Source organism: Zootermopsis nevadensis, unplaced genomic scaffold (genome assembly GCF_977971745.1).
Source record: "Zootermopsis nevadensis isolate Lab colony 2312 unplaced genomic scaffold, Znev_1.0 Znev_ptg000007l, whole genome shotgun sequence".
Lineage (NCBI taxonomy): Eukaryota > Metazoa > Arthropoda > Insecta > Blattodea > Termopsidae > Zootermopsis > Zootermopsis nevadensis.
Window position 1 is genome coordinate 4,552,680 of NW_028259139.1, and position 25,832 is coordinate 4,578,511.

General features: G+C 44.9%; 1 protein-coding gene across 1 annotated transcript; it reads right to left on the bottom strand.

The window, feature by feature from the left end:
- Window positions 1–3,439: 3,439 nt before the first annotated feature.
- Window positions 3,440–23,846, bottom strand: LOC110840403 (acyl-CoA Delta-9 desaturase-like). The gene is made up of 6 exons (XM_087344032.1): window positions 23,715–23,846; window positions 11,565–11,848; window positions 10,995–11,125; window positions 9,109–9,314; window positions 5,863–6,048; window positions 3,440–4,777 (listed from the first exon to the last, which is right to left on the bottom strand). The coding sequence occupies exons 2-6, from the start codon at window positions 11,833–11,835 to the stop codon at window positions 4,420–4,422; spliced, it is 1,152 nt and encodes a 383-aa protein (XP_087200158.1). The 5' UTR covers window positions 11,836–11,848; window positions 23,715–23,846; the 3' UTR covers window positions 3,440–4,419.
- Window positions 23,847–25,832: the final 1,986 nt, after the last annotated feature.

A 25,832-nucleotide genomic window follows, 5' to 3' on the forward strand; every position in this document is an offset into this window, starting at 1 on the left:
CCTAGAGACTTTCGCATTTCTCGCCCTACAACCCCCCCCCCCCCACCTGCCGCATTTGTGTTTGGGAAGGGGTGACGGTACTGACGTGACTTGTGTTCTCGCTGTTATCAACGTTCTTCTGTTTTTGATTTTCTGATAACAGAGCTTCGTTGATCTCACAGTTCCCTTTTGTTTCCACTCAGTTCTCACCCCCACAAACTCCATTTTAATATCATTCCCCCGTCCTTATCTTCCTTCTGACCGGGAGCAGTCGCTTTCGAAGGGATTTCGCCACTAAAATTCTGCCAGTTTTTTTCTTCTTGCCTTCGTCCGTTTGCCTCACATTTGATCCCCGAACCTTAGGGCGGTATCGCAATAGAATGCCATGGCAGCGACACCAACAGCGATGCCATGGCGTCCAGCTGCCAGACAAGCTGCCAGCTTTCGACGCCAGTCGAGCGAACAGATGGATCAACATTATGAGATCACGAAATGAAGGGCTATTAGCAAGGAGAAATGTCCACTTTTATCGCTTTTGAGAAAATGAGATTTACCTTTATCAAAACTACATACCTGGAGTGAATTTCAATTCTGTAACAAAGAAATAAGTAAAAAAAAAAAATCTCCATACACACACTTTGCACGTGCATACCATTATTGAATTTGAAATATTTCAGTTCTTGCAAATCACATGTAATATTACATGAACAAACTTTATTTAATAAAACATTATAAAAGCAGGTTTCTTCTTAATTCACGTTATTTGTGATATATAGATAGATATATAGATTGCTAAACAAAAAAACTTAAAAATCAAGTTGCCATATTGGAAAGCGGCCCCACAAATAAAGCCATAGAAACACTTCTTAGCTAATTCTTTCTTTTCTACTGTAAATAAATCTCCTCCAAATATTTCCACAAGTTCTACCCAGTTTCTTTTTTTCAAGTCCCGGTTTGCGTATTCAATAGCAGATGAATCCCTTAGTGATGGTCGGGACTGAATTTCAATTATCAATCTTTCGGTGTCGAAATTATCCACGTTTGGAAGAAACAGAAATACACACAATCACATTCAAGCACGGACGTCAATGGACTGGCCAGACTGTCATGTGATGTTGATTTGGCCTTGGCAGCGATGCCAGTAGCATTTGAACTTGGCATCTTGGTTGGCAGCGATGCCAGACGGATGCCACGTGCGATATATGACTACTAAATTAATGCATTAAGTTTGGCCGAGATGCTGGCAGCTGCGCCATGGCCTCCCGTTGGCATCCTAGTGCGATACCGCCCTTAGACGCAACAGTGAGCCAGGATCGCATCAGTGCAAAAACGAAATGAGCATCACATTAGCGATGATGCCCTGCGTAGTTTATTTAGTATGAGAAACCGCGTAGTTACAGCATGGGAAGAAGTTCTGGCGAACAAGCCTCCGGAACAAAATCAATTATTTAAGTTGATAACTGAAGCAGGTTTCATTGAAGAGACCCTGAGCGCGGAGGCCTATCTCATATTCGTTCGGCGTACTACGTCGTACGGGTCGTACTTTGATATCGAGAGGCAAATGAAGGCAAATGTTCAAGTTAAATGACCCTAGGTTCAAAGACGAATGCTGTGAGTAATTTAAGTCGGTAACATTGCAGTGTGAGTGATAGGCAGATTTTGTATCGGCAGTGAAGAAGTTCTCATCAATCAGATTTGCAGAAACTGCAGAGAACGCGTTTGGGGGGGGGGGGGGGGACATCCAGTCTGGAGAACACAGCTTTGACCCTTGTTTTGTTTACAGTAGAACTGTTGAGATGATTCTTTCAGATCCAAAGCCGCTCAAGCGATGGTCTTTCGTAACGGAACCATAATGTATACACTGATAACCTTTCAGAGCAGATGTCGCAAGTGCGTCATGAGAATGGCGTGATTTCATTCATTACTCGTAACAGCGCGACTTCTGTAACCGATAATTTGTTTATGAACAATCTCTCTCCAGATTGTGCGACGTTCTGAGTTATCGCAGGAATTTAAACATTCAACAGGCCGATAAATCACCAGGCATAATTATCATAATTTCTGTCACAGATTAATGACGGACTAACCGGTCAGACAGCTAGCTAGATGACTATCTGCGCGGAACGTACCTTATGTCAAAAGTTGGGAAGTTCGCAGCTGGTAAAGACATTTTCAGCTTTCGTGGACCCATAAAAGATTGCCTTTGGGTCGCGTAAAGTACTCTACACCATTTCCCTGCGGTATTTATCCTTTCTAGTCGCGTTTCCACTCCTGTGAAGCACACTTTGTCCGCCCGTCCGTGTGTGAACACGCATGTAACAACACGAGATTGCCTGAACATGAATCATGAAATGTGGGACTTCAGTTTCGGTGAAATTCGGGAAATAATTTTGGTCTCTCCACACAAATAATTGCATTCTCCCCCACACATAGGCAATTCTCCGGCCATTAGTAAATGTCGAAGGTCACATCTTGGCTAGGAAGTAGCACGTGACCAGAAAACAGCTGGCTTCGTAGAAGCACAAGGACTCGTGATCGATTATCGAAATCGACCGAAACATGTCTGTCGTTTTTACTCATTAACTCCCAGAGGCCACAGTGGCGCCACTGCGCAGAGTTCAGGATAAATGCGGTATCCAGTTAGGTGGAACCACACTTCATCACGAAAGAACATTTTGAAGATGACTGTCCCCTGGCTTACTCATCGCCCTGATGATGGAGACAGCAAGGATCTCGTCGGTAAACTTCTGCCAGACTACACGGCGCTACAACCCAGGAGACAGCCATCTTCGGACTCACCGCCATGAAAACATCAAATCCTACAGAGAGAACTTTCTCTGAAATGTCTGTACTCCTACGAACGAAGTGTATAAAGCATCTGCAGTACTGAAACCGTTTTTCCTCACGAGCTTTCTTGAGTCCGGAGGAGAGCACTATCAACTTTGACGGATAAAGTCTAAACTATTGCCATGTAACACCAAAGGGCGACCGGAACTCTTTCTGTCCTACACGCTTCCCGTGTCAAGGAAATGCTTCACCAGTCGAGATATTGTCGACTTGTTTGCCACAGGAGAATCGGGAAACGCAGTCACAGCGAAATTACGCGTTTATTAAACCAGTCGGACTGAACTGAATTGCATCAATCGGTGAATATTTTTCATATGGATCGAGTGACGTTTCGACCATTCTCGCATGATGTTTTAGACCACGCAGAGATCCATTCGGAGGTCGATCACTGAAACCGAGTACAACTCAGATAGGACATTTTAATCCGGATATCCTCCGGGAGTACGATGGAGGTCTGGCATTCCGTGAACAGGCTGGTTTTGGACTCCATTACCATCTGAAGTTGTTCTTCGGCAGCTGTTGAGTCAGGAACGTCCGTGTTTACCCACCAAAGTCGCCGACGACACTTGTTGCATGTAGTGGATTTGAATGGAAACTTAACAGTACAAATTCGTTACTATGTAGCAAATATTTATTTATCTGTTGTATTACATTGGAATAATTCGAAATCAACAATTAATACGTCTGTATATAAATTTTAACAAAGAGGAATTAAGAACATCGCAAGAGATAACTCACTTCCAATTTATCATGGGCCAAGACATTCCGACATTGTTCTCGTTTTCCAGTGATCTCAGTAGGTGAAGTGCGTCTTCTTTTACAAATAGACACGTGACCTGTCACAGTATCAGTCAAAATTTGGCAATTTTTCGTATATTATACTTTTTAAGCTAATTATATACATAATAGAAATAAAAACCATTACAATAAATAATTATTTCTCTCTCTCTTACACTTTTTTCACATTTTAAATAACCGTACCTAACCTAACTTCAGATATTATGGATCTGAGAATTATTCATTATGAACTAAAACAAGTTATTCGCTAATTACTACTGATTTATTTGTGTTAACGACTAAGTCTTGGACTGCTTAACATCACATAAAGTCTGAAAGGGCTTAAGCCTTCTATTGAGGTGGGAGTTGGATTTCACGTTGAAAGTCGAGATTCGTCATTAATATGCCACGCGCAGCTTTGAGTACCTAAATCGGTTTATTTTAAGATTAATTTAGATTGCCTTTTGAATAAATTACCTTTAAATACACCCCGCCTTTGTTTTGGTTCAGGGAAATAGCAGCAGCATTGCCTTGAAAACAAAGAGAAAAATGAACTTAATTTATTTTAGTTAATGTTGGGTGTAGATTCTTCAGCACATTCTGCCCAATAGAATAGCGGGTGGGGGGGGGGGGGGGGTTGCGTGTAACTTTCAGTGTCACGTAGTTTTGGAACAATAAAAGCATTCTCCCAAGACCGTGATTAAACCCGATCGCTAGTAGTTTTATGTCCATCTTGCGTGAATCTACTGAACGCCAGCCATTCTTTAAAAAGTGTAATCCAGCTCCATTTGATTACTCCACTGCGAGAGGTGCTTGTCAGTCGCATCTGTTGTATATTTGCACCTCCTTTATGTCCTCGATGGACATGTCCTTGTCCCCCCAGCCCCAGATGCCGTTGTCCGTCTCGTGCAGCTCCTCCAGGGGCGCGTCGGCGTGGCGGCTGCCGTCTCCAGTCCTGGCCGCGCGTCGCCTGATCATGTCGACGGACACGGTCTTCAGATCGTAAGCCCAACCGATGCGAGAGAAGAAGTCGATTAAGCCGGTGGTCAGGTTTGCTCTGTAGGTCCCGAGCTCGGCTGCTTTGTAGTCCCATGGGAAGACGTGGTGGTAGTTATGCCAGCCCTCGCCGTACCCGATGCTTGCCACAGACAGGTTCTCCACGGCGCTGATGCTCCTGTATCAAACAATTGTTGCCTTTAGACAAGAGATCTGAGGTCGCCGTAAAACATTTAGAGCCGAGCACCGCGTCCACGAAATTCAGCAGAGAGTATTGTCTGACTAAATCATGTTTTCCGTGGTGAAGCTATTCAGTCGACACCCTCAAATCCCATTTCTTGTTCCTACATTTGGGCTTCTCGCGGTGGTCGAAATTGTGTTCCGGGTTGTGATGCCGCGTGAACGTGTACGTGGTTACCAGCCAGTGAAACGCTAGACATAGACAGTGATGACCCAGACAGTGTGTCGTGTGGTATTTGCGTGTATGCAGACTTTTCGCATGAGCCAACTGGATGTGTCTGCAGGGCCGGTGTGTTGAGTGTTACCACCAAGTTCACAGTTGAAATTTTGAAGCTATGCACTTGCGGTTAGTTGATATTCGGAAACTTCGCTTACAAGTTGGAGAGTTTATTAGTGTATAATTACGGCGAAATTAAGGGAGCCTCAGAAAAACACCTTCTTCAGAAGTTTGTCGTCGTCACATCTAGAACGAAGACGCCTCCTGGATGGAGCAGATTATTTTGGCGGCTTTGTAGTACTGAATTACTTTGACTGTGGCGTTACCCTCGTGTGAAATATTACCGACAGTTGATTTATTATATTAATTATTAAATAACATCAAAGTTATATTTGGAACTCTGAAGCAGAAATTAGTGGCGTTGATAGTAACAGTAAGAGATACGAAGTTGCATTCTGAAACATTTGTTTTATGACAACAACGGCCGAGTGTTGGTCGAATCACCACATCCCGTAGGCAATGCAACTTTAAGAAATTCGTATTTATTTATCGTTAAATAATTCGTATAATAAAAAGTACAAATAAGACAATGTGACTTTCTTGCGTGCGATGTGGCGAATTCAGTAGATCTAAAAAAATAAAGCTCGGATTACTGAAAGTCAAACATTTATGAATTAATGAATCTTCTGAATTGGATGCGAATATGACCATGAATGGAGGGGCCATTTGGAGTGAGGCGGTCGGGCAAACCTGAAATTCGCCCTGAGAGACCGCATGAGAGCACGAAACACGTCGAGGTTGCTTACTCGTCAAACGGCTTGTTGCCCCACATGTGCGCCGCGCTGTTGACGAGCCAGGTGCCGTTCAGCAGGAGGGTGTACCGCATCACAGACGCCACGTACCACGAGACCCAGGGGTCCTCGTCCCACCAGTAGACTGGGACCCAGGCGGGCAGCACGAAGCACAGCAAAGGCATCGTCACGAGATACGTCCTGTGCAGCAAGGGAACGGAGATGGTCAGTCGCTTGAAATGCACGTCGAGGGACAAGGGCGCTGGCCGAAGCGGAAGGAAGTCGCAAGGGGGTGGAGAAGTTTGCATAGTGGGATGCCTGATGATTTGTACTCTGCACCAAACAGATTATTACTGTCATGTTTAAATGAAGGAAGATGGGGTGGCCGGGTATGTAGCACGTATAGAAAGACTGAGACATGATTTAAATTTGTATCAGAAATCAGGAAGGAATAGGCATAGGTGGGAGGATGTTAATGAAACGGAACTTCGTGAAAGACGGTGTGGATTGGTGTCATCTGAGCTTAGTGGGTTTTTGTGAATACTGTAAAGAAAATTGGGTTCCATAAAAACGGAAGATGCTTGTTGCATTGTTCTTACAAATGGCGAACTAAATGCAGACGAGAGGATCCACTGTTACGTAACGTGGATCTTGAGGAACTCTTGGACGAACACTGCCTTGAAGCACAGGCACATTTGTCGCCACTCCTGAGCCATGAAGGTTCTGAACGCGATAACCGACGCTGAGCTATCTACAAGTGCCCCCTTTTTCATAAAACTCGAAATATCATGATCACAAAATCCTCACGTAGGCGCCTGTCCTGAGTCAGATTCCTCCAGTCGACACGAACTCTCGCACTCATTCCATTTGAGACCATTCAAATGTTATGAGCGTGTTCTACATTTCCGCTTTGTTTACGTCTAGACCATCCAACTCGAAATCCCCTAGTACTGGTTTGGAGTGCTTCTTTATGGTGTCAATGTTCTCGCCTAAGAAATTAACATCGTTTAGACCTGAAGCTGATGTGTGTCACCCAGAGTTGATATTCAAGTAATGGAGATTAATTAATCCTTGTCGCCCGCACTACTTTTTGCAACGTCAACGCCAGTCAGTTGTCAATTCACACGACGTAAAATTCGTTGCAATTTGGTAATCTCATTTTTCGGAGTGACTTGCGAATCTTTGAGTAATTTTAACGACATCTGTTTAAACTCATGTTGTTTGATCCGGGTCGCGTTCTTAGTCTCTTTGTATGCTTCGTTACCCTTCCTCAAAAACACAGATCACACGGCCTGCAATGGGAATCTGGACCTTAAATGTGAATTCGGAAGAATCCGGAACGAGGCGGCCCCGAACTATTTGAAGATATAATCTCGGCATTTCCTTGTCGGAATTGACGGAAACCACGGAGATTTTAAAACTGCTCAACCGGCCTGTAGTCAGGGAATAGAACCCAAGACCTCCGTAACACGGATGAGGTCTGGCGTCGTTCTGAGCATTAGCGTTCGACGTCGGAACGAAACAGGGGGGGATCAGTGTTGCCAATCTTAACTAATGATTCTGGTATAAACTTCAGATGCCAGATTTTCTTCAGACCCAGTACGCCGAGTAACACAATGGTGCCTACTTAACAATTAATGCCTTTAGCCTAGTTTTACTAATAACATTTTAATAGTTTGCGCCTCGTGTTCACTAGGTTAGTCCACACGCTGCACGTCATGTGACTCCGACCGGGAGGAGTTCCGAACGCAGTGCCACATCCGCATTTCCTGTTGACATTCCTGGAAATTTATTAAAAATATTTACTAACTTACACGCGAAAACGGTTCATTGATCTCCAAATATTACGTTTATTTTACGTCGTTGCAGTTCAGATGACTCAGTAGGACGCGTCCTGATCTGACAAACTTTCATTAGACTGAACGATGCTGGCAGTAGACCCGTCTGCCAGAAACTGTCAGCCGTGTCTTCCGATCTTAGGCTGACTGCAGTATTTTTCATCTCGCAGCATTTCAAAAATATACGAGTGTCGCACGCAGATAAGCTTTTGTTTGCGTGTCATTGGCCGCGTTTTTAAAACCCCTGTATTTGCTTTAAATTTGGTCTGCAGTGACAGTAGGAGGTCGAGATAGGCGTCATTTTTGTCTCCGTGAGCGCATTCTTAGTTTTTCGTGCTTCTGGTTAGCGAACCGTCATGATAAGAGTCACAAAGATCTATAACGATTTATTTGCGTAGTCTATACGAGGTGCGATCGGAAAGTTTCCAGACTGCGCCTATAAAAACCCGTACACTTATCTCAGGTATTAAATTCATCCATCACCCTCGAAGTAGTTCCCCTGGGAGTGAACACAACGATCCCAGCGCCGCTGCCAAGCCTGGAAGTATCCCTGGAAATCTTTCTTTGTCAGCCTGTCAAGCACCATCTGCGATTCTGCCTGAATCTCTTCTATCGTCTCAAATCTCCTTCCCTTTAGCTGAATTTTCATCTTTGGCAAGAGGAAGAAGTCACACGGAGCTTAGAAAGGAAGTTGGGGTCGGTTCTTGCAAGATCTTTGAGCTCCTGACAAACGAGAAGTCGATTCTGCTTGTGGTCCTCAGACAGGATGCGTCGCATGTGGAGTTCTTCCTTTAGAATCAGCTGACAGGTCCCATAGCCTATCCCAACAATGTCGCACAAGTCGTTGATGGTACGACGTCGATCTTCGTAACATTTTCGGGCGTTGTGCTCGAAGATGGTCGTCCAGAACGCTCGTCATCATCGACAGAGGTTCGGCCATTTTTAAAACGTGAATGCCACACAAAAGTTTGTGCACGGCCCATTGCGGACTCCCCAAATGCTTGCTTTAGCATTTCATAGGTTTCCGTAGCCGTTTTGGCGAGTCTTTGGCAAAATTTGATTTGTTCATGAAAATCCGCCATTCCGAAATCGCAGGAGGGTCGGTGTAATGCACTACCAAAACGCCCGTAACTAAGAAACAAATGCTAATTCGATGATGCCGGCTGGCACACTGATTCACTATGAATGTAGGCCGCACCCCCTAGCGGCAGAAGCTCGTACTACATCCGGTTCGCCCTCTATTGACACAGTCTTGAAACTTTCCGATCGCACCTCGTACGGAGTGAATGCGAGGGTGTAACAAGGGACTGGGTGCAAAGAATGCATTTGAGCCGCGGTGGACTCTTGTCTCGTGGATAATACAAATTTAAATCATTCTCATTCACTGGTACGTAGGCCTGTCTTGTCTGCAGGGTGTTTTTACCTGCGTTGCCAGACGACGATGGGGTCGCTGTCCAGGTCGGTCATGTCGATGGTCTTGCCTTTTGCCTTGACGTCCGGGTGCTTCCTCACCATGAGCCAGCCGATATGACAAAAGAAGAAACCCCGCGTCGAGTTGTGCGGGTCGGCGTCCGTGTCGGTGAACTTGTGGTGTGCGCGGTGGTCGCGGACCCACTCATAAATGTGATTCTGGAATAGATCGGGGGTGATTCAAATAGATCGACTTTAGTCGAGGGAAAGATCAGAAACATGCGCAACATTTTAGTCAGAAAACCAGAAAGGGTAGATGTGATGATAATTTTAAAATAGTTATCAAAGAAATACTTTACAATTCTGTGGACTTAACAATCTCGCTTATGACAAAGACTGTAGCAGCCGTCACTAAATTCGATGCTTCAAGGCCACGGAAGGACTTAACCCCTTTGCCGCGCGGCCCTAAGACGACAGTCCAGTGGTGTTGGTAGCTTCGCTGTGCTGCGAGTTGCGAGCTGTCCTCACTAGCCTTGGCTCCGGTGTTCGCGTTGCGTGATTTTGTTGTGACCTTGAAACATGCGATTTGGTAACTGCTGCTCTATTTACGGGTTCTTGTGAACATGGCAGTGGACCTTCGCATTCCGTGACATGTTACATTATCTTGAGGAGCTGAGCAACGGACACGTGGAGTTTGTCTTGTATATGTGTAATGAAATAAACATATGAAATTAAAAATAATTGAAACGATGTGTTCCGGGAAAAAGACTAATTGACGTACGTTCATTAATGAAACACGGAATATGAAAAAGAACTCCAAAGCCTCGACGGTGTTGTAGAAGCAGAAAGTGAATTACGGAACTGTCTCGTGTTTGAAATGTGTCGCTATTCCGCAGCTAATTCAAGGTGTTATTCTGGTATTAGCCTGCAGACTCTGAGGAAGAAAGTCGTTAGGATAGCCTGTCCCCTGCACCGAGACTTGAACCAGGCCTCCCTAAAACGAAGCAGGACTGCTGAGTAATCACTCGACCGCGTGTGTCGTAGATTTCGCTGGGAACTCTTTGCCGATCAGTCCTCAGTCAGCTATTGTGCATTTGAAAGCGATGACGAACCGTTTTGTTGACACACTTAACAATAAAACACGGTATTATACTGGCGGTTATGCGCGTCATGAGGCAAAATGAAAGTAGGTGCTCAGGGAAAGGCGTCGTTTTACATTTGACCTTGAAACAGCATGAGATGATTAATTGCTCGTTGTTTATTGTCGCTGTGATGAAACCACCCCGGTAGAAAGTATTGTGATCTACTTCAGAAGCCATTCATGAACGCTAGACAAATGCAGATTATCGTAATGAACTACCATGAGTGAGTTGCTTAGTCCGACCATCTTGGGCCATAAGCCTACTCGAGGAAACGCACCTCTGGATTCTTGATTGGACGGGGCCCTGATTCGGAAGACCAACGTCTTCCATTCAGGAATAGGGAGGGGGGGGATACGCATGGGCACACCGTCACTCGTGCACGGGGTATGGGTTCTTACGGCGGTGAGTACGAAGATGGCTGTCTTCTGGGTTGTAGCGCCGTGTAGTCTGGTAGTAGTTTGCCAACACTTCGGAGGTGCTTAAATGATGCGGGCAGGAAGAATTTCTGAAATGTCGGCAAAATTCCACCGGACTAAACGGGCTCACAAGTGCGCCGTGTAGCTCAGTCAGTATAGTGACTGGCTATTGGGCTGGACGACCGGTGTTCGATCCGCGACGGGGACAGAGGATTTTTCCACCAGCTTCTGCGTCCAGACCGGCTCTGGGGCCCATCCAGCCTCCTCTACAATGGGTACCGGGGTCCTTAAAGGGCGGCCGGGGCGTGTAACGGGGCAGCTTTACTACTTTTACGTAATACCTGAAATGCGGCCGTCTGGAAGATACACAGGAGAAGGCGCAGTGGCCACTTGGCCTTGTAGGAGCGGTGGCACCAGAGTCTGTGGGCGCCCGCCGTCACCCCGAGCCCTGCAGCAGACAGGAACGCGTAGGCTGTTGGCACACAAAGACAGACGTGTGCATTTCAATGAAACAAGTAAACGTAAATATTGGTAGCAGCGTTTCCTTATCCTGGAAATTGTAACAATTGACATGCAATGAACAGCCTTGCAAATGTAATTTTAAAGAACCCGCCTTTAAAAAATCCGGGTTATCTGAACTCTGTGAAGAAAGTGAGTCGGTCGGGGTCACATCCTGAAGGTTAAAATTGACGTTTCTCGCTATTTCACCCGAATATGATCAACAAATAATGCACGGAGGATCATCTGATTTTTTTAACGGGTTTGAAATCGTTTTGTTACTGTGGACTGTGCCTCCTCGGAGACGATTCCCGCCCAGGGTGCGCCGCGCGAGGGCCCATGAGCTGGGCGCTTTTTCCTATGATTTTGTTGCGTTCAGTTCAAAAGGTTGTTCAGTGTTTGACTGCACTTACTCCAGATGATGGTCTGAAACTTCGCGGCTGTGAATGTGAGGTACAGCCCGTACAGACTGAATATGTGGAGATAAAGGAACGCGATCACGTTCCTCCAACGTATGTTCCACTTGTACTGCTTCGCGGGCTCGTCTGCCTCCACTTGATCCTTCTGAAGCGCCGATCTCGACCGAGCTACCGACGCTGGCTTTTGAGACTTGGTTTGGTACACCACAGAGCCCTCCGTCTCCGCCAGAAAGAGTGCAGTTGCTGTGGTTAGGTTCGGTGCCATTTCAAACGCCTGTCTGAAAAGACCAAGAGTAAGTATAAGTGAACTGGACGACCGGGGTTCGATCCCCGACGGGGACAGAAAAATTTTCCTCCAGCCTCCGCGTCCACCCAGCCTCCTATCCAATGGGTACTGGGTTCCTTTCCCGGGGGTGAAGCCGGCCGGGGCGTGATGCTCACCACTCAATGAGTAGGAACAATACTGCCTCTCCCCCCAAGTGCCTACGTGGCGTATAGTGGACAGCTTTACTTTTTTTCTGTGCTGGAAACGAAGTGGTCGCAGTCTAGCTTGAGGTACCATCACGACATTTGCCTGAAGGGACTGAAGAAAACAACGAAACTCTTTTTTAGTTCCAGCGGTCACTAAGTAGAGATTTGAACCCGAGACTGAAATGAAAATCCAGTTTCAGCCGCGTGTTAATGAAACGTCAGGAAGGAATACAGGTTTCTAAGAATTATAATAGTTTCTCTCAAACTTAAATTAATTTTATTCGAATTTCTGGCGATTTGCGTCTTTTCAGTAATTTAAGTGTTGCTAGAAATATAGGCCGAGTTTGTTCTTCTGGCAGATGTTACAAGAGCCATTCAGAGTTCTCCAAGGAGCAACACGCTTCGGCCCGTCATTGTCTTTGTGTCACGTCCGAAAATGACTGTTAGATTTTCAGGTGTGTACAACTTTTACCGAAAGTGAAGATTGTGCTACATACAGAAGTGAACTGTAATGTTGGTAAAACTGAGAGTTGTTGCGCTTTCACGTTCTGAATCGAATTTCATTAAAATCTTCTAGTGGGACGGTTCCTGATCGCGGCTTGGGAATTTTGATGCTGTGATGGGGGTTCATTTAATAGACATTCAAATCTGCTGCTGCCTGATAGGGTTAACCTTAGGTCGTGGTTCACGTAGTTTAACCCCGCGTTCTGACTACGCGGGGTTTCGTTTGATTCCCAGAATAAGCAGCTGTTAATTCCTTAAATGGTGTTGACCAGTCGACCTTGTAGAGGACAAGTGTACTCTTTCCTTCAGAGTTGCGGACTCAACTTTTAAGTATTCAGAGTAGATTTGGCATCAAAGGGTTCACCAGGAGAGGGGACACCACGTCTCGCAGTCCTTCGCTCCTCGTCGGCTAATCTGGCCTGCCTGCCGTGAGACGCAGCACAATTAGCCATTGGTTTCGTTGTAAAAATTGTACGAAACGCTGTCTCATGTTCTACTGGTCGATTGAGGAGAGCGTGCTCCGGGAAGCAGAATGGCCGAAACGTCGTTATCCATACACATCAGCTAGTGTGGATAGTGGAGCGACATGCAGGGGCCACAGAAGGGAGATTCTCAAGATTGCGGGACCGAGAACGAGTTGATGACAACACAGACATGGATTGTGAAGACGGAAGGTGAATAGAACTGGTTCCTGATCATGTCCAATGGCGGACTTTAGAATTAACGGTGTTGCACCTCCCCGTCCTACTGCTGCAGTAGAATCCTTGTAGACCTGCTGTGTCGCCCTCTCCGGGTGTGTGCCTTCATCAGCTACCGAATCTCTTCGGAATGTCATCCCAGTGCGGTCCTTCCTTCGTGGCTTTTAACTCCTCGCTGTCAGGTTTACCAACGTCGACGGAGCTGTTTCATGACGAAGAAACTTCGTGTGCTCGCAGATTTTCGAAAAAAAAATGCTACCTTAATTAAACGTAATTTAAAATGGCGTGATTCGTGTGTTAACCCTTGTCTGGCAGCTGACTGACGCCTCTGATTAGGAAACAGGAACCATGGCTATGGAAAGATGGAGCAACACATATTAAAATATTCACTGATGGCTGCAGTTCAATATATTTCGATTAGATTAACGCAATTATACAAGAGTCCTCGAAGGTCGCGTCATGTTGTAACCCGCTCGCGCCAGTCCGTCGGTTGTCTTTCAACAGCAGAAGTACGAGGGCGTCTTTTTAACAAGTGCAACGGGTGTTCATTGTCGAACGCCGCCTGGCACCTCATTCTTACTTGACTCTTGCCAGAATGAGTTTTGAAATGCGTTTCCCGATTCTCCTGTGGCAAACAAGTCGACAATATCTCGACTGGTGAAGCATTTCCGTGTCACAGGAAGTTTTCATGGTTTTCTGATTTCAGTGTAATCTTATTTTTTACAAACAGATCATGCCTCAAGAATAGGATGCGTGACTTTCGGACTTTTTATATGTAGAATATTACGCGGTCGAACACTGCACGGATGAGGAAAGGTCCAAAATGTGCAAAAGAATTGTTAAAAGAGTTCATACAGTCTTTAGTAAGATGACCAAGTAAATTATCCGCGTGATAATTTGTCGCTTTCTAGCGTAGAAGTGGGACGATCGCCGCTTTCCGTTATCGAGTGCATTACTTCTGACCCACTAAGGAGCCGTTTGTCTGCGTGAAGGTCGGGGCTGTCCAATGGCACTGTTCCTTCTTCCGTGCTCTTGGAATGCAGCTTTGAAGGCACAATAGTGAATCTGAAAGAATTTCCCAGCAGACTGAGGAATGTAGCCGTCTTCAACAATTTATGTTTATATCAGAAGGGTAATCAATGTGGTAAAGGTTGGCGGCACTGCAGGTTGAAATTCAGTGGCGACTAATTTGATGACGGTAATACGTCGTGACAGCATGACGGCTGAAAGTGGGTGCAGTTGTTACACACAAGAGAGGAGAACGCCGTTTGTGCCCAGTGAATTCTGTCGACCACGTGTGCGACCTCTCGTTCTCTCTGCACGCAAAACTTTGTTGTAAGTCCTCTGCGTTTCTTCTCCCGAGGCGGAGTTTTGTCTCAGACTCTTCCCAGCACAGAATATTTGTCTATAGGTGCAATTGCTCGCGTCTAATATCGATAGGTGTAGTGACAGACGAGAACGGATGGCGTCTTGACGACGAGGCTCGCCTTCTGTGTCCGTTCGTCCGTCCTTCCATCTTTGCCTGTGAGTCAGAATTATCTCTTTCAACTCCTGATCTCTTCATCGGATTTGGCTGACGTTTAAGTTCAGACGTGATAAAGATAATCACGCAGCTAAGATATCCTTTGAAAACGTGGAATAGTTGACATATTCAGGAACATCGTTAAGATATCAGAATTGCATTCGCGAGAAAATTAAGACCAGTCTAAATTTAGATAAAGTCTCCTACCCTGCATTTCATAAACCTTTGTCCTCTTATCAGCTTTCTAAAACCTTGAAAACTAAAATGTATAAATCTATAATTTAATTGTTCTTTTTTTTGTACAAGCGTCGAACCTGGTGTCTCAGGTTAAGGGGGGGAGCACAGATTAGAGGCGTTTGAGAATATTTGGATCCAACAGGAACAAAGTCACGGAAGGCTGGAGGAAATTACAATTTTTAGTCGTCATGAAATATAAGATGATGAAGTCAAGGGGATGAGGTGGGGGGGGGGGCCTTGCAGTACGCATGGAAACGATGAGAAATATTTACATAGTTTTCGTTGAAAAACTTAAAGGGTAGAGCCGTTAAGCTAAATATAATTAATTTAAATTTAAAAAAAACCTGTCGGTTGTTATGAAAGCCTGACTTTGAATCACATCTCGTTTGCAGTAGTCAATGAACATGAATGTAATGACAGTACGAGAAATTTAGGAGGCGGGTCATGTGTATTCAAGAAACTTATTCTCGCGCTTGACGAGAGACGCCTCGAGCATTAACACAAGCTGAGTAGTGATTTGTGCCGCCACAATTTCTACCGACTGTATACAGACGTAAACCTACGTTTATAATAGTTCCGAGAGCGGGCAACAGATGCAATAGACGTATCGTGCCTCACAGCGACGCTGCTGAGTGCTAGCTCCGTTGTCCCTTTGTCCTCGAAGCCGAATAAACCCCAGAAACGTCGATTGCACTCAAATCACTGCTAGCTGAGCCGTTGAAATCTAATACCAGTTGTGGCCAAAATACTTTCTTCTGTTTGTTTTCATAATAAAGAATTGCTCAGAAAGATTTCATTTAGAATTCATAAATATGGCTTTCCGTATTCTTAACTCCTAATCTGCATTTTGTACCTGATGACGATATGATACTTCGACTTTAGTACAGCTGAATGAAGTACCTCAGGAAGGGGTGACCTTTGTTCTAGAACCGACTTTCTCCTGTATGGGTTTGAGTCTCTGAAATCATGAGGACATGTACAGAACATGAAAGTTGTACATGGCGAGGTCACTTGGTTAGCCACGTCATCACTGGGAAGGCCAAGGTTAGATTTCCGTCAAGGCTCGACTTTTCTGCTCGGCGTGGCCTCCGGATAGGCACTGGGACCTATCCAGTTAGCTTCACCGGGAATAAGACGGGCGGAACGTGAAGTTAGCCACGCATTTCCCTCTGGTGCCGAGGTAACGTCTGCGTGGGGCATGCTGAGATAAGCACCGCGGACGACACGAGAAAAGTCGCGTAGAAGTAAATATAAGGTATTTACAGTAGCATCGCGTTTGTAAAACTGATAGGATTCAGAACGCATGAAGGTTTAAAATGCAAGGTAAGTTGCGTTTAAGAGGACGGAAATTTCGTTTAGAATTACAGATTGAGAAAACTTACGTTGTTATCTGCATAGTGTCTTATTATAGTGTTTTGTCGAATAAACAGGGTTGATTAACTGATCAGGGGCTGCTATTTACTTCTGGTGGAAGAATGCTCAGTCCCATCTTAATGTCATCGGCGCATTCACGTTCTGCACCCTGTTATCAGGGACGAGACCCTGCGGAGGCTGGGAAGTTACCCCCGGAATAGAGGCAACCCCACTATGATTCAGTGGACAGAGTCCTAGGACAGACAGTGTGCAGACGTCAAATCTGGTTCTGAAGAAAATGTCAAAATCATATTCTGGTTAAGTTATTTGGGTTTCTTTGCAGTTGAAGATTTGATTTGTTTAATGTGCTCATAGTCACGGAATGTCTTAAACAGGTCGACTGAATAAAAAGACTCGTCTCTTGTTGGCCCATCGTCTGCAATCTGTTCAGTTGTATTTATTAATCCAGCACGCGCAACACCTAAAAACCGGTTACCAGAACAGACTTAAGCCTGTTTCACGTGAGTGTTATCAGCCAGAGCTGTTTTCTCGGTCACAAACGTGAAACAGTGGAAGGTAGAAGCTGACGTATTTGGAAGCCACCACCGGTCATCGACGTTTGTTTTTAAGCGACTTGTAAGACAAATCCCCCCCCCCAGCGCTTCAGATGAAGCCGTACGTCAGAGCGTCCAACCAGGTCACGACGTAAAATGTGTCGTACACTCATCAGCACCGCGTCTCTACTTGGGGGCTAACTTGAAAGAGCTTTGGCGTTTAAATAAAGTCAATATTTCTTAATTTAATACGACGACTTAGTTGGAAAAGGTTCGCACACAATAACCGCTGTCGTAAAGGTGTCAGTACTTAGTTTAACAGCTTACCGAAACGTACAGTTAATATTTGCTCGAGCGTTGGCTTTAAGAGAAGCTGAAACTTTGCTTCTAAGAGGAGCTGCATATTACATCTCAGGATGGTTCAAATATTAACCCACCGGCTTGTTTAGTATGACCAGAAAAACGTTAAAAAATGTGGTTTGTCTTGTGGAATTATTGCGTCGTGTATTTCAGAAACCCACGAGGCGAGTGTTTTCACTTCCTGACGAGGGGCTACACAGGGGTCTCAAGTTTCCTTTTCGCTCTCAGAAAACGAGCGAGTTTTGGCGTTCTCGCCGTGGTCAGGATGGCGATGTTCTTCTGGGTCGTGGTGCGTACTCTCATAAGCAGGTTCCATAGTTTCGAAGGAACATACTGTCTTCATCTGTAGGGATGAAGATGGGGACAGTTTGTTTCTCCAGACTTCAGGTATCTTCACACGAGCCTGCATGATATGATCGCACAGGGGAAATAAGATAGTCACCCTGGGACGAGAAACTGCTTTCTTGCAGACCATCGCCCTGATGATGGAGGCAGCAAGGACCTCCGAAACGTTGCTAAACTTCTACCAGTCTGCACGGTACTACAACCCAGAAGTCAGCCATCTTCGTGTTTGTTACCGTTTGCTTAGCTTAGCCGAGTGTTTTGTTGCTAGGCCTAATAAAAGTGTAGGAGTCGCAGTGTTAACATGTCTGCGTAACCGCGAAGGCAGTATTGGTCCAATATTATCAGCGACGGAGAAACAGGACAGCCAATCACGCGTTGTCAGTTGCCGCCAATAAAATACAAGTTTTTCGCTGAGGCGGAACGTGAACAAACCAACAACTGGCATTCAGTGCGATTAAACTCGTTCGTTTCTTTGCTGTGTCAATAACATGGCTCCCGTCGCTTGTTCTCCGTTCTGCGGTTACAGCCTTCATTGCCCACGGAGTTTCCGCTTTCCCTCTGATTTCACTAACCCAATATTCTGTTAACAATAGTGATCTGAGCCTTCAACCCACGCAACCTTGACGTAGTTAACAACGTGGCGAGGCGTAGGTGTGATCAGACGTGCAGCTCAGACGCGTAAATAATACTTCAATGTGAAGACTGACTCGTCCCACGAACTGTGAAAGATCACTTAATGGGCGTACTTAGTTCAAGGGTTACTCTGAAGTAAGCCACATGACAACTGTTGATCTACAAATTTCCCCTTGCACTGAACTGTTAGCAGCGCAGCCTACGATTCGAAGTCAGGCGTTTGTGGTGGTCGTTGTGACGTCGCGTGGACCTGCAGAGGAACGTACTGCCTCCGTCTTCAGCCGTGATGGTGGAAGCAGTTCAAAATAAACAAAAAGAGTAAAATATTACGAGCTTCAGACTTGGTCTTCCACGTTACAGGAATACGAAGAAGGGTGTTCCGTAAGAGGGTGGTAAGGCGAATATTGTTAGTGTAATTAAACCGAGGGGGTGGGCGTGGGGCATGTGGCACTAGTCACGAAACTTGGAAGGAAATTACCGGTCATAAGCTTCCGTGGAAGGATATTATTAAAGTTGATATAATTGCGTCATATTGTGAATTAAAATTTAATTATTTGTGTTTTTTCCATTGTATATAAATAAAATTATACATAAGATATTAAAATATCATTTACATATTTGGTACAACTTTTTACTATATGTTTCGGTTACATTGAACCATCTTCAGGTGTAAAGTTAAAAGTTAAAAATTATAATCTTATAAACTACAACTTAACTACTGTTGTTGTGTAACTTCTGATGATGTTTACTTCCAAATTCATTGGAGTGAGGGTATATTTTGAAGTGATAGTGGTTTAACTTTACACCTGAAGATGGTTCAATGTAACCGAAACATGTAGTAAAAAGTTGTACCAAATATGTAAATGATATTTTAATATCTTATGTATAATTTTATTTATATACAATTGTGATTAAACGGAAAAAACACGAATAATTAGATATTATTAAAATTGATCTTAAAAAATGTTTAAGGGAGGGGTGTGGACTGGGTCTGTTTTGTTCAGACAAAGGACTAGTGGTGGTGAGTTGTTATAAAAGTGCTAATGGACCTTCGGTTTCCCTAAACGAGGGATTTTTATTGACTAGTTCTGCTTCATCGATTGATTGACGCACAGTTGAACCGTAGAGCGCAAATATGCCTCAGGGGTTTCAGACACTGCAACTTCGCTGCTTCTTAGGTAAAGGCTGAAGTCAGGCGACGGCAGCGGCTGCCTTGCAGTAATGCCAACATTTCGGTTATTCGCGCTGAGACATTGCCGTATCCGCCCACTCTCAAGTTCAGTTTCTCTTGGCTTTCACTTCTGTGTCTCGTGGAGTAGCTAACCCTTTTTTCCAGCTGTAGCGTTATCAATCTCAAAATGTGTGTCGTAAGCAAGCAGTTTTATGAATAACTCGGTCAGAGTGAGGCTGCTTCAGCAGGCTAACACGATCTGACCTTGAAAAAAAGATAAATCCATATGCAGTGCCATCTGGTCTGCAAATTACGGGCCAAGTAGGATTTGAGGTTTTCGCGGCGTTGACCACGAAGACGGCTGTCTTGTGGGTCGCAGCGCCGTGTGGTCTGGCGCTACAACCCAGAAGACAGCCGTCTTCAAATTCCTCGCCGTTTATGGAACCCGTCAGCAGCGAGCTGAATCAGGTCACGACCGATAAATCACAGATCAACAACGATGAATGTAATGTGTACGCTCATCTCCTGTTTTACTCGTGTGAAAATGCACGAAGGAACCGAATGTTGCGGTTCGTTTGTTTATACGGCGTCCACCAGTGGTCTGGTGTCCACTGTCGCGCACACGTGAGAGCTATCTTATGCATGTGTTCGTCATTCGTTTAGACAGTCTTTGTGTATGTGTCCGTCGCACAGAACGAGGACGATGGACGCTGCCGTGAAACTAGAGGCCGAATGCCCCTCTGTTCCTCATGTTGTCTTATATCTGAAAATATTTCGCGTATGTGAGGCACGTTTGGTATTGGAGAAGTTTGCTGGGATAAGCTCACTTCGGTCCATATCAGTTCAGTTTTACCCCCAGAATTTGTTCTACAAATAACTCTTTGGGGATCAAATCGAGGAGATTAGATGGGTGGGGCACGTAGCACGCTCGAGGAGTTTCGTACAGAAATTTAGTTTGAAATGATGAGGGGAAGATATTCCTGTAGAAATTTCGGCATAAATTGGAGGATAACATTAAAATTAATCATAAGGGAATGACATGATGGGTTGTAGGATGAATTCATATGATGGGGCCGCTGCGATTTTAAGAATATTAAATTTGAATATTGGGGGTCCCATAAAAAGTAGGCGAATTTGTTTGCCAGCTGAGCGTCTAAAAGCTTCTCGAGAAAGACTCTCCTCCATGGAGTTGATGACGGCAGTTGAGTGCATGTGCACTTCCTACGTCGCCTTCCTATCTGCGATTACCCTCAGTTCCTTCATACGTATTCCGGGTCCGCATCCTTTCAAATCCTCCCCGGTTCAAAACTTATCATGCTCTAACTAGAAGGTTTTGTAGTTGTGATGATCATCGTACGAACGGATCACGTGACCCAGCCACGTGCACATTGGTTCTCGGTGTGCAGACGCACGGCGCATGTAGAGAAATACAATAATTGTAATATTATCCCTAAAAAAAGTGTGTTAAGTTTGTAAATACCTCAGTCGAAATATGAAATTGTTCCTCAGGTAATAATATAGCATAAATTGAACAGATTTGTCTCCTGTGATGAAAATGTAAAAGCAAAGAAACGCTGAGTGTCCTCTTTATTTACCGGTGATCGTAGAGAACGCGCAGTTCGAAGCTTTCACGTGACCTTGAAACACTTTGCCGCAATCACGGTCAGACTCTGCCGGTGCTAGGTTCACGGAAGCAAGCGCTCCGGATGCTGGAGAGTTCCACGAAGCGGCGGACACTTCGTGGGCCTGTTACTCGTGTGAAGGCTGTGACTCCGCTCCAAGAGCTACGAATGCTTTAGTTGTCTGCAGGGACTAGATGAAACCTCGTAGACGCGTGCCAGCCAGCATTTGAACTCGGAACCTCCCGAAAACGAGACCAGAATGCTAACCACGTTCAATACGAATCGCGATTAGAAACGTGTTGGTATGTTCTCAGGCGACGTCTTTAGATTCACTGGTAACCTTCGGAATGGGGCACATTTCGACGCAATGCATGAGAGCTTCGGTCAGATTCTTCCCACAATTTTCTGTGTTAATTGTTCGGGTTCATTCGACGTTCATGGCTGCTGACAGTGTCGTTAGATGAACCACAAATTAAAAATTCATCATTCATCACACAGTTCACGACGCATAATGTCAACAGAATTAAATAACGAACAGAAATCATCGTATCCACTGTGATGATCCCACCTTCTGCTGATTGCCTTAGTCAGCTGTTGTATTTTCACGTCCGATAAATGATTATCAGTACTCCGTACACAGGGACTGAATATCTCAATGAAAATTCAGGTTTCAAAAAAGACGGGATAATTTGTTGACTAGCTGAACGACTATCAGCTTCGCAAGGAATGTTCTTCATGAAGTTCGCTACCTCATGTGGCTTGTGCTGTCCGGTAACGACTGTTTGCATCAGCGCATTTAAAAATGCATACACTTTTTTCCCCAGTTTATGCTACATAGAAAAATACATTCTCCATTTGTGTATCTCCTCCTGACGAATCCTGGGACTCTCCTGATCTTGATCTTCTAAATGAAACTTTCATGAACAGCTTCGTATTTGCCATCCATATTTACATAATTTCGGTGATTGATCTCCTTGACGTAATTCCACTCCTCCATTCACCGCCACAGACTATGAGTTCGTGCGGTCAACTAGCCTAATCGCCCAAGTGGCGATTGTAGGTCAAAGAAAAGGTTAAGAAGAAAGTGACGTTCTCAGAATACTGGATTGCTTTCCCCAGTGAATCTGCTTCGTCCTGAGTCTCCACTGCAGTACACGGGGCACATGCGCACTTCACCCTGGCCTAACCCCTGCGCCAGATCCGCATTAAACTCCGTCTTACAAGTCGTCGCTCTCCGACAGGTTTCCCAACCAAATTCTGCGTGCATTTTTTGCCTCCCCCGTCCAAACAACACCAGACAACCTCTGTAAATCACGATGGCCCTCGTTATGTAAGTTCACCGACGTTTCAGATGAGTTTTCTGCCTCATTGCCCTGATGATGGAGGCAGAAAACACCTTTGAAACGTCGATAAACATCTACCAGTTACACGGCTCAACAACCCAGAAGACAGTAATCCTTCCTCATGCCCACGTCAGCTTTCTGTTGTCCGAATGCTCACTTTAACGCTCTGTTTTTGAAATACCAAAAAGTTAAATTCTACCGTCAGAGTAGGAAAAATAAATAAAATAATATAACCGTTTCCTGATCTTCCGCGTTTTGAAAGAACGCGTAATTACTGTTCTGTAATACGTTCTGAAGTAGAAGCCACCACTTAGGAGCGTCTGTATAACCGCGGGTCCTTGGAACCTTCGTTTTCGAGATATGGCCTCCAAGATCACCTGACTTAAGCCAACAAGATTTTCGTTTATTTTCAGTTAACGGCGCACCGGAACTGCGACAGAAGGCGGATTCCAATTGATTAATGACACGCCTGGAGCTCCGAGCGCGTGCTGCAGTCCTTTGATCCGAGACGCAGCACGCGCGTGGGCGTCTCTTTGAGCAGTTTCTGTGTCGTTTGTTGTCGTAATAGCAGTGATCAGCGTTTTGCAAGAATTTTCCTGTCGACACGTCGTCATGTCATGTTTTTGTGCACAGAACACCCGGTGATCAACAGTCCAGTCCCGACACTTGGTGGAACGTTGGTTTCTTTGCGTTTGTGTATACTATAACTTGATTTTCTCGTTTTCCGTGGTGCTCGAAGTGTCATCACACGTTTCCTTACAGCAAGCTAAAATGCCAAAGTCATGCCGCTCATTGCCTGGAAGAATGTTCTGATGATGAGAATTCTGCGATGTTCACGCCGTCACTTGCTACGATCCTGAGCGAGTTCCATTCGGGTCGCATTTTTATTATGTGTTTCCAGGGCATTCTTTAGGGCGGGGCATCCGCCTTGGGTCCCGCTAATCGAAATTAGAATGTACGAAGTACGAAATGCACACAGAGTAAAAATGTAACATAAAGCATGTTAAAGTATAAGAATATACGATTGAAAATATTCTGCACGGCCCCAGTAATATTAAACTTACAAGTTACAGGCTGCAAAGTTATTCGTTTTAAGTTGAGCGTACACTCTATTTTAGAATTACAGAAATTAATTGCAGTCAGTGTTAGAAATCAGTTAATACGCACAGTGCTGTCTTAGAAATGAATTAACGTATGTATAGAAGGTCGGTCAGCGCGTTATAAACACTTGTCTTCCGGAGCGTTGAACTGTTAAAAGTAAAATAGTTAAAACGTACGGAGCAAGTCGTTTGAAATTTTGAAGGTAGGAAGTGTCTCCTGATTGTACTTACCTCTGGCTCTCTCCTGTGTTCGAAGCGAAATACTCGATTGGACGCCCAGAGTATGAGCTCTTGCCAGGCACCTTCACTCGTCAACTACTTGAGACGTAAATGTGAAAACCGTGTCCTGAAAGAGAATATATCTCAGCACCGAGATTTTTTCTTGTAAATGCATCTTGAAGTCGTCAACCAATCCCGTGTCGTCTTGGAACTACGGGTCTGTACCATGCAGCAGTGAGTGAGCGGGGTTGATGGTGGATCTAGGTCATACGGACCGAAGATCGGAGAGCGCCTGGGGACATTTAGAAACAGCGGTCACACGTCTCTTTGCACTGTTACCAGATCATCGCTGCCAGAACCTGGAAGTGTATTCATTATTCTGGTATTACTGGGACCTTCCCGTTGTCGGAGAAGTAAAAACTGGACACTTTTAATTCGCTATAGAAAGCAAAGTGGGTCTTGTGCTGGAACGCAAGCTTTCGTCAAAAATTCGTGTCCGATACTGTGAAAAGATCGTAATCAGGACAGCTGGCCTTCGGATCTTCAAAAATTCTAAACAGATTTGCCAACCATTAGACTGCGAATTTCTGTCAGATTTCCCGTGTGCGGCACTTTAATGCCTGTTAAGTAATTAAACTCGATCTTGAGCTGGTCAATAAATCACTCACCTTTGTGGACCAAAGAAGATCGTTCCCGCGTTCATTAGAGCCAGCTCTTACGCTCGTACAGTGTTAATTGTTAAAACGTTCTGACGTTCGTACCTTTCCTGCCATCTTCCTCTGGGGTTACGCAAATGTTCATTTCGCTTCGTGTTTCCGACTAAACCTCTGCACGCATTTCTCATTTCTGCATGTCTCTGTCATGTCCTCTTCTTTGGTGTTATTCCACTAATAGAATTTGGTTAACAGTGCAAATTACGAAGCTCATCATTATATAATGCAATGCTGCTCTACACACTTCAGCTCTCAAAGTATTCCAACGCCCCGGTCTAAATCTTTACCTCAGAGCAAGAATCTAAATTTCACGCCAATTTGAAGTAAGAAGTAGAATTCAGTTGTGGGTGTTTGGCGCGTTCTTGACTAGAAGTTGCCAAGAATTTTAATTAAATATTATGTAGGGAAATTGACTGTCATTTATGGGCACGATCTAATTTTGGTTAACATCGGAAAACTGTAACGGGTACATTTCAATTCATTGGAATCGGAATGGGTTTCGGCTCACGGAATTTACTTGGAAGGGAATCCCCAGTCAGGCAGGTGGGGAATCCTTGACTACCACGGCTTCCTTGAGAGGGTAGATCTGTGTAAACAACACACAATGCGTTGAGGCAGTACGTGTTTTAGAGACGAGTTCTGCGTGACACGGAAACATGCAGACTTTTCATTTTCATTATGGCGTTAATCCCTGATCGTCGCGCTTGACGGCGAGAGGACTTAACGGAGGAATTATATCGCGGGATTTACGGACCGAATTTAATGGATTGAAGAAGCCGCGGAATTTTACTGAGGCTTATACCAAAACTCATAATCCGGGGCTGCTTCTGGCACGAGGACGACATTTTCCGTGCATTATACACGTTACAGTGACGGTGATTTGTGTGGTGTATGATGGATTTAGGAACGTATTCGCCGTTTACAATAAAATAATAACTCGAACACGAAGTTCATCTCAGTGCGAGCTGCGTCGTCTGTGACAAACCGTCCCAGTACGTATTATTTTCTCCCAGTGGATCAAGGCGCATCCGGACAGTCCCTTTGGACCAGGAATCCTCTGGAGTCTGTGCAGGTCGACACCCTGGTTCGGCCTCGAATTTTATTGTCGTTGGATTACTCTGTATGATGATGATGATGATGATGATGATGAACGTGACTGGTCATCAGGTCGTCTGCCTTGACCTCTGCTCTGCACTGGCTGAGGCGATACGTCTCTCTGTCATCGGGGGGGTGGAGCGCCTGTCGCCTTAGGCCTCCTCGATCTAACATTGGTACAAAACTGTCTTTGAAGGTACTGATATGCAATTTCAGTTTTTTTTTAATTGACATGAAGCGAAGCTTAATCTCTGAACCTTAACAAATGGAAAAGAGGCTCATTGAAGCCCTGAGGGCGTTGCTCAAAGTATTCCTTTTTTCC